Source organism: Populus euphratica, unplaced genomic scaffold (genome assembly GCF_000495115.2).
Source record: "Populus euphratica unplaced genomic scaffold, PopEup_1.0 scaffold239.1, whole genome shotgun sequence".
Taxonomy (NCBI): Eukaryota; Viridiplantae; Streptophyta; class Magnoliopsida; order Malpighiales; family Salicaceae; genus Populus; species Populus euphratica.
This window is the reverse complement of record NW_011500120.1, coordinates 111,998-120,658: the sequence shown is the minus strand read 5'-3', so window position 1 is coordinate 120,658 and position 8,661 is coordinate 111,998. Positions and strand designations below refer to the sequence as shown.

The window sequence follows — 8,661 nt, the reverse complement described above, 5'->3', positions numbered from 1 at the left end:
AATTTGTAAGATTTGTTCCTTATTATTTTAATAAACTTGAAAAAAATAAAACATTAATAAGTTATTTTCCATCTTATTTTTCATGACATTATTAAATACTGGATAGTGTTTTCCAATTTATTTTTTATTACACTACCAAATATCAAAAAATAATTCACTTTTCAAAATAAAATTATTTCCTAACAAACAAATAGGGCTATAATAAATTATGATATTAGGTACACATTTTAAGCTCTAATAACATAACTGCAGTGTTTGGCACTGCATCGTCAATAGTATAAAGCAAATATTAAATTAAAATATTTAGTTAATACAAATTATATTTTTTCCATATAGATCCCACCTAAACATAGTTTATGAGAAGTAATTTTTATTTTTTCCTGTGAAGAGTAAACAGGGAATAATAAATTTAATTCACTCTTATATGTTCATTTAAGTTAACAATGGAGACTGACTTCAATGTGCACTTGAACAGTGGAGATCGAGCCAGTTCAAAGCTATAAAAATTCATTGAATTGAGTTTTATCTAGTAAAAAAAAATATTATTTTTTATTTTTAATTATATTATATTTTAAAAATTAGTATTTTACATTATTTAATGACACTATATAAATTAGAAAGAGATCGTTTGATGATGTAATATTTATAGAATTTAATTACAATTCTAATTTTATTTCTGATGATATTTTACCTGATATTATTGTGCGTTTACAAAATTAATGAAACTGTAGTCCTAGTTGGATGTATTTGATACATAATAGAATTGTAAATAGTTTAATGGAACAATAAAAAATATTTTATATTAAGTATTATTCATTTCATGATATAATGACAATAGTTAAATTTATAATATTTAAATTAAAAATCAATATATTTTTTAAAAATTATTTTATAATATCAATTTGAAAACCATTCTTAACCAAATACATTAAACTACTTTTAATAAAATATATATAAATACCAAACCAACTTTAATTAAAAATAATTTTTATAAAATAATTTTTTTAAATTATAATTATAATAACTATCACAATACCGATTATACTCGTAACGTAACTCGTAACGTAACTCGATACCCCTGCAGCAATAAAAGATATATGACTCAGTGCATTGCATGACCCTCTAAGATTTTTGAAAATTCACTTCTTGTCTAGAAAGTTAGCCTTATTTTCATATTAATCCCTCAAGAGTTATTACCAGCCCTTTTCCCCCAATCCTTGAAGATTTTTCAAATATTCATTCCTAAAGTCCCATGACATTTCTAACTTAGCCCCCACGAGAGTTTGGGTCGCCCTTCACCCTCGATCTGACCACCCTCTCATCGTTAAAAAGAGAGCGAGAAGAATGGTGGTATATGTATTCTCATGGAGTTATTCAGTACATCAAAAGTTGTATTCTTTCTTCTTCTTTTTTCTTACGTAAAAGTGAGATTTAAATAATTGTATAGTGCTTGGGGTTGCATGTTGAACAGATGAATTCTATACATTTGAGGAAATAATTTCTGCATTAGTGTCCTCTCGACGAGTGCTTAGATTCATCCCATGTGTCCCGGCCATCAGAGTGCAGGGGCTCACCATCTATGGAATTAGGAAAGAACTTGGCTATTTTGCCCCATAAAATGATGGGCTACATTGCATTGTCACGAAAACATTTTCTGTCGAAAATTATGTTCCATGCGAGCCCGGATTTTGTTTTGTTTTGGACTTGACTTTGTAAAGATTAGGCCTTCAATCTCAACAACAAATACTTCCTCAGCCCAACAAAAACCTCTATGGCAATATGTGCTTTATTTGAAAAGCAACGGTCTCTTTTCGTACAATATTCTAGTTTTTGAAATTTGAGTCTGCGTTCTCTGGATTAAACTTGCTCGGTGTTGTACCAGTGTATTGTTTATTGTCCTGGAAGGCAAATAGACAATCATGGAGGTTAAAGAAGAAAATGAGACTATCAAATCAGCTGTAATTGAGATAACATCTTCACTGTCTCCAGATGGGACTCCCATCAGACCCATATTTTGTTTGAACAAAACAAACACGGAAAACATTAGCAAGTTTGATGAGATTGAGGATTGCTTTATCCTTGATTTCGACCCTTCTCATATTGACACTTCTCTTCACCGTATCTCCACCCTCTCTGTCTCCTCCTTCACTGATGATGATGGTGGTGTCGATGACCTCTCTGTTGTTGCTGAAAAAGGCCAGGTATTTTTTTATTCTTTATTTTGTTTTTGGCCAAGTAGGATAAAGGGTTTTGCTTTTTTTTCGTTGATAGGTTATAGAGTTTTGTATCTTTATTAGATTTTTCTTTTTTTGCTGTATAGGTGGCTTGTAGGGATTATCCACACTCGAGGCATCTTTGTATTAAATACCCTTTTGATAAAACCCCACATGAGAGCTATTGTGAACTGGTAATTATTAATGAGGATAGTGTTTCGTGTTTGGATTTTTAGACGGTGTTAGTTTTTAATTATGCTGATTTGATTTGATTGCAGTGTTATTGCTATGTTTGTGATTGTGCTACTCCATGTAAGGACTGGAAGGGTTCTAAATCACCTCATTGCAATGCTTCAGAGAAAGTTGGTGATTGGAAGGAACAAAGGAGGCTGAAGAGAAAGGAAGAGATCAAACTTCCAAAGTCATAGGCTTTCTGGTTTTGCTAATGGTATCTGACACTTACATTGTAAAATCTGATCCTTTTGATGTCAATTAGTCAAATTCATGCTTAGAATTTGACGTGTTGCTGCTAGGTACTAGTTGGCAGTATGTTGAATGCCGTAATTTAAAGATGCAAATGTGATACTATTGTCTGTAATTTTTTGCTAGAGGGTGGTAACGAAGTGGTCAGAGGCCATATGCTATTCTAAATCCATTCTGTAATCGTCTTAACTTTTCTCTAAATTGCCTCAACCCTTACTCGTGTTTAGAGAGAGTTCATCATAGTACTTAAACGGACCCTTTTCAATTTCTCATATTGTTTTGAGCTCCTTTTGCAGAAACTGAAGCTATTTTTTATGGATTATTCATGTTTGTCTTCTTACTCTTCTTGATTCTTGAATGCGCTGATTGCCAAATTTGTATGGTATGGTAAACCTTCATTTTACTTTTTGAATCCTTTGCTGAATCCTGTTTCCGTGTGAACTAGTGGGAAATTAGGCTTTCTTTGTTTTATAGGGCGGTAGTTGCTATATTTTGTTCAGGATATCTCTTGTGGAACCTGGCCTTGAGGATGTTTGGATGATTCATGCCTTTCTTTGAAACCTTTGACCTCATGGCATCGCTGGTTGGGTTAGCAGTGTTGTTTAGTAAAATTGAATGATGAACAACTGCTGAATGGCAAGACTGAAATAACTGAAATCTATGTTTTGGCATTGTTGAAATGGGATGGTAAATTATTGAGCGTCTGGTATCTGGGAACAGAAGACAGTCAACAAAATTTAACTAGTGAAATTCATTTATCATGTAAGCTGCATTTGACTGATTCGGTTGCCATTTATTCTCCGCTGTTCATTCATCGCATTAGTTAGGAAAACTGGTATTGGTCTATAATACCTGTGTCAACGGGGTAATTGTTTTCCTTCAACACCATCCACTTCTTCAACCTGTTGTTGCTTCTGCATCTCTTCATGCATAGTTTGTTGCAGCTGCAACTTGACTTGAGATATAATCATCATCTTACAATGCTGTCACGTACGATCGCTTCTGTCAATTTGGTACCCAAAGCCTGTCTATTATATTTTTCTCTGCAATTTTTATCTTGGATACTTCACCTCTAGGACTCTACGACATTTGTTTGCATATGGTTATTATTGTAGTTTATATTGTGATTGAATCAGACCCTTTTTTTCTGGAATGTGAGACACCACAGGAAGTATCCTATGCTAGCAGCAAACGTCTTAATCCTACCCTTCATGGTCTGGAAATGGCTGGTTCCAACTGATCATGGCAGTGCTGAACTAGTTAGCATGGAACCAAATTTATGAAGCTCTTATAATGAAGTGACTACACTGTGTTAGTCATATGATGTTCATTTTGCGCGCCCACCAACATTGTTATGTGTGCTCTGCATAGGATGGTCAACATTTTCTATTCATTTTAAAGATGGAAATGCATGAGTTCTAAGCTATCCTGAAAACTTAGAAGTTAATAAATATTAAGAAGGTAAGACTTAAAATCTTTTAAAATTAAAACATAATCATAGTATAGACATAGTTGAGAATAAGAAGTTAACTATATGGAAGGTTGAGGTTTTTGAGTTGTTGGAAAGGTGATGAAGCGGTAAGAAATTGCTCATCTTGTTAAACATGAATCTATTTGGTAGTAGAGTCTTTTTGATAGTGTGGTTGCGGGTATTTTTCAAATAATTTTTCATGTCGAAAATATATCAATGATATTTTTTTATTTTTTAAAAATTATTTTTAAATTCAACATATCAAAACAATCCAAAAAATATTAAATTTTAGCCAATTTTTTTTGAATTTTTTGAGAACGCGATTTGCAAAGCATTCCCAAACATGCTCTTAATATGTGTCGGACTTATACATGTGATTTCAAATCCTCAATCATGGCTTAATTTCTACTAAAAGAAAGTTTAAAAATATGGTGTAAAATATAATTTTTAAAATTTAATTTTTTTATATAAAATAATTTTTTATATATATTTTTAAATTGTTTTGATATGTTGATATCAAAAATATTTTTTTTAAATAAAAATAATATTATTTTAATATGTTTTTAAATAAAAAACACTAACATTATCAAAATTCCAAATAAATCTTAAAAGTATATAAAAAGCATCATTATCTAATTTCTCTAAGAAATATATATAAATTTTTATTTTCACAAAATTTCTCTTCTTCTTCTGACAAATTAATTGAAAAATGGGCCAAAAGAGAAGGTCCATTTCTTTTTAGCCCATAGGAAGAGAGCTCTATATCCCTACCTTCCTTACTCTTCACTCTCTCTCTCTCTCTCTCTCCCGTTATCCCGAAACACAAGTAAACCAGCAGCAGCAGCCAAAACCATGTCACCCGGTCCCGTCGTTGAGGCTGAACCCGCCGCCGTCTCCACCAACGAGGAGGTCGAGTCAACTGTGGAAGAGACTCTGCAAAAGAAGCCTCCTCAGGTTTTCTTTTGCTTATGTCTTTAATCTTGATAGTTACTTGTCTATTATTTAGTATTTTATTCTGTTTATATATTCAAAAACAGAACGAGGATGAACCTATTGTGGAGGACGTGAAAGAAGATGAGAAGGACGATGAGGACGAGGACGATGAGGATGAGGACGATGATGATGACACCCCCGGTACTTCCTTTTCTCATTTCTCTTATTGGGTTCTTGTTTTATATTTCATTTGATACGTTGTTTTTCCACAAGTAATTATTATTGATTTGTGAATCTGGGTTTTCTTTCTTGAATTTTTGTTTTCAGTCTTCAAGTTACTTTACTGAGTTTACTTTTTTTTTTTTCTCTGCAAATGTTGTGTCTTTGATTCAATTCATTGTTTGAGGGGGGAAAAAGAATTTTTCTGTCTATTTGGTTTGTGAGGTGACTGTAGCAAATAAATAATTTAGTGTCTAATGCTTACATGCTTTTGGTTTTTGAGAATTGGAAGTGTATTGAGTTTCTTTCAATTACTTATTTCGTATGTGAGAAAATCGACTTTTGAAATATGATGGAATATATCTTTGTGGCTCAATACGTAAGAGTATTTGCTTGTCAACTTATAATGCTTTTCCTGGGGTAACAATCCTTAAAGTTTCCATCTTTTCATATTATTAGTGTCTTTTCTTAATTAAAGTGTTTTGTTTATCTAGTTGCATTACAGATCCATTTTGTCTCATTTTAAACGATAGCTTATGAGTTTGATCTCATATAGTCTTAACCTTTTTATCTTAAGGTTCATTTTAAATATCGGTTTGGTTTCCTGAATGTTGTTTTTGTTTTAAATAGATGGCATTGTTCTGTTAAAGTTAATGACAGGAGTGCTGTGAGATGCAGGTGCTAATGGGAGTTCAAAGCAGAGCAGAAGTGAAAAGAAGAGTCGCAAGGCAATGTTGAAGCTTGGCATGAAACCTGTTACTGGTGTTAGCAGGGTCACCATCAAGAGGACCAAAAATGTATTATCTTGCTTTATTGTTAATACTATTACTACTACTACTACTACTACTACTTTTGTTCTTGAACTTTGGCTGCCTATGTGATTTTGTGCGAGTAACCAATTTTTTTTTTTCTTTGCCCTTTCAGGTACTCTTTTTTATCTCAAAGCCAGATGTCTTCAAGAGCCCAAATTCTGAGACTTATGTCATATTCGGCGAGGCTAAGATAGAGGATTTGAGCTCTCAGCTGCAGACACAGGCTGCTCAGCAGTTTAGGATGCCAGACATGTCATCTATGTTACCAAAATCAGATGCTTCTACTGCAGCTGCTACAGCGCCACCAGAGGAAGAAGAGGAAGAAGTCGATGATACTGGGGTGGAGCCTAGGGACATTGATCTGGTTATGACACAGGCTGGGGTATCTAGGACCAAGGCTGTCAAGGCTCTCCAGACAAACAATGGGGACATTGTCAGTGCTATCATGGAGCTTACTACTTAGGTAATTGGCTACCTGGTTACTCTCTTGTTTTCAGTTTATGAGCTCCCAGAACATTTAATTGTTGGTAGTCAGCTTGGCTCGCCATCTCCCAGGAGAATTATTCATTGTGTCAAATTTGAGATTATTGCGGTCATTATGCAGGCCTTTTGTTTTGGTAGTAAGATCTCTTATTTGTTAGACTTGCAGATTGATATAATCAACAATAATAATTAGTTTAGAAAATCCTCTGTCAAAACCTTGCCCAATGTGCAAGTGTCTTGGCACTTGTCCAAAACATCATTCTTCCAGACACTAACTCTTATCACCAAATGCTCATTCATTGCATTCCATCTGCATTACTCAAACAATCTACATGAGAATTTTCTTGTCTAAACCTTATTTTCCATTTTACATCCAATCGTGCCATATTCCACTATGCATATATGCTATAGAGTATCTAATTATTAACATTACATGATCCACTGGAGCTCAGTAAATTATACCAAGATAAAAGCTTCTGCTCCGGAGGAACATCACAGCAAGGTCCTCCAGTCTGCACAAAGAATTTAACATGTTGAAGTATGTTAGCAAAACTGATACCGTGGAGGCTAACCAGAGCAAGCCTACGTACTATAGCGATACTATCCCTTGCTGCAAATGCGAGTATGTCAGCATACGAATACTGAGCTTTTTGTATCATGAGCTCAATGTACTCAACCATCCTACGAGAATTTCTATGGAATCCGTGTGGAAGCTGAGAACGAATATCTTGACAAAGAAAGACAAGAGCCCATCTGCAAACTGTACAAAAAAATTGCTTCTTGGAAATCATATTTCGTCACAAATTCTGACAAAAACGTGAAATTAAGCCATATACATGGTGACCATGTCTATTTATAGATGAAAATTTTTTTTACTGATCAGTATCTCAAATGTATCGTTCGTTCATTGCAAGATATCATTGAGAAAGCAAGTGGAAGTCCGTTTCATGAAAATAGGGCTTTATATAGTTTTTAAATAGGGATGCAAAACAACAAATAATAATAATAATAATAATAATAATAATGTCTAATAACTTCATCACATTTTCTTTTTGGAAACCTCTTACAGTATACTGATCATTTGTTGACTCAATTATTACAGAATACTAGTAAATAAGACTAAAGGCTTCATGTGACGAAGTCTATATATAGAATTTGCTATAATTGCCTATTGACTTGAAGTCTTCAAGCTTCAAGAGTAGTCCAACAATTCACCTCCTAGCTTTAGCTGTTGATCACCCTACAGTTTGCCCTAATCTCTCCTGTGTTACCAGTCAAAACTTCAATTTGGCCCATTTTTACCATTGCTGCAGCAAACTTTCTCTTCCAGCCCAAGGGACTCCTCGAATTTGATTTCACTTGACTTGCTGTTGCTGTGTTTGACAAGAGAGTTTGATCTGATGTGAACAAGCCTCGGTTTGCTAGGATATCTCTGTAGTAACTTACATCACTAATGGTTGGAGTAATAGTGTCCATAGGCACCACCAAGTTAGGATCCGTACTAGCTTGAGGGCATTTCTGCTTCAAACTGGCTGCATACGTGGCATCCAAGCTTGGGTCTTGGCTATTTGCTCCACTGAAGTTGTATAATCTATTTCTGAAGGAAGTGCAATGCGAACGACCGATGGTATGTCCTCCTGTTAACATGTAGTAATTAGTAAGTTGTTAATGATCTTGTCTTAGAAGTGTGAGATAGATTTGAGGTTAATTATACTACCGGATAGTGTGACCATTTCTTCTTGTGATAAACCCTTCTTTGCAAAGTTTTGAGTGAGTTGATCAACATTTAAGGTGGGAGGAGGTAAGTCTGAAGTCTCTGCGGCTAGCGAAACTGTGCCATCTCTTCTTCCAGCCGGAACATCGTAGCTAATCCCTCCAGTCTGCACGAATAATGGAAGGGTTCAAGGTTGAAGCATGTCACATACCACTTCAGTTTCCTAAACAATCCACAAATGCTAAGCCAAATTAACGTTTCTACTTACTAAATCAAAGCTATCCCTTGCTGCAAATGCCAGAATATCAGCACATGAAACGACTCCTCGGCATT

At 34.3% G+C, this 8,661-nt stretch overlaps 3 protein-coding genes across 4 annotated transcripts in view; 2 read left to right on the top strand and 1 right to left on the bottom strand.

The window, feature by feature from the left end:
* The first annotated feature begins 1,649 nt into the window (after positions 1–1,649).
* On the top strand, positions 1,650–2,965 carry LOC105110073 (uncharacterized). 2 transcript variants are annotated; one of them, XM_011004981.1, is made up of 3 exons: positions 1,653–2,201; positions 2,321–2,407; positions 2,492–2,965. In XM_011004981.1, the coding sequence occupies exons 1-3, from the start codon at positions 1,920–1,922 to the stop codon at positions 2,639–2,641; spliced, it is 519 nt and encodes a 172-aa protein (XP_011003283.1). In that variant the 5' UTR covers positions 1,653–1,919; the 3' UTR covers positions 2,642–2,965. The 2 variants fall into 2 exon arrangements, with proteins under 2 accessions (XP_011003284.1, XP_011003283.1); XM_011004982.1 differs by lacking the exon at positions 2,321–2,407 and having other exon boundaries at positions 1,650–2,201.
* Positions 2,966–4,938: 1,973 nt separating this feature from the next.
* Positions 4,939–6,816, top strand: LOC105110072 (nascent polypeptide-associated complex subunit alpha-like protein 2). The gene is made up of 4 exons (XM_011004980.1): positions 4,939–5,121; positions 5,205–5,301; positions 5,998–6,116; positions 6,244–6,816. Exons 1-4 carry the CDS (start codon positions 5,020–5,022, stop codon positions 6,592–6,594), a joined length of 669 nt encoding a protein of 222 aa, XP_011003282.1. The 5' UTR covers positions 4,939–5,019; the 3' UTR covers positions 6,595–6,816.
* Positions 6,817–7,630: 814 nt separating this feature from the next.
* Positions 7,631–8,661, bottom strand: part of LOC105110071 (peroxidase 5-like) — a 1,723-nt gene continuing 692 nt past the window's right edge. The window contains exons 3-5 of the mRNA XM_011004979.1: positions 8,597–8,661; positions 8,332–8,494; positions 7,631–8,251 (exon numbers count right to left, since the gene is read on the bottom strand). Coding sequence (XP_011003281.1) covers positions 7,839–8,251; positions 8,332–8,494; positions 8,597–8,661 — 641 coding nt within the window. The 3' untranslated portion in view covers positions 7,631–7,838. The remainder of the gene's footprint in view (positions 8,252–8,331; positions 8,495–8,596) is intronic.

Excerpts from the sequence above, each read along its gene's own strand:
- LOC105110073 (XM_011004981.1), top strand. The coding sequence starts at position 1,920 with ATGGAGGTTAAAGAAGAAAATGAGACTATCAAATCAGCTGTAATTGAG. Across the intron at positions 2,202-2,320 it reads TTGTTGCTGAAAAAGGCCAG|GTGGCTTGTAGGGATTATCC; the intron begins GTATTTTTTTAT and ends TTTGCTGTATAG. Across the intron at positions 2,408-2,491 it reads ATGAGAGCTATTGTGAACTG|TGTTATTGCTATGTTTGTGA; the intron begins GTAATTATTAAT and ends ATTTGATTGCAG.
- LOC105110072 (XM_011004980.1), top strand. The coding sequence starts at position 5,020 with ATGTCACCCGGTCCCGTCGTTGAGGCTGAACCCGCCGCCGTCTCCACC. Across the intron at positions 5,122-5,204 it reads TGCAAAAGAAGCCTCCTCAG|AACGAGGATGAACCTATTGT; the intron begins GTTTTCTTTTGC and ends ATTCAAAAACAG. Across the intron at positions 5,302-5,997 it reads CGATGATGATGACACCCCCG|GTGCTAATGGGAGTTCAAAG; the intron begins GTACTTCCTTTT and ends TGTGAGATGCAG.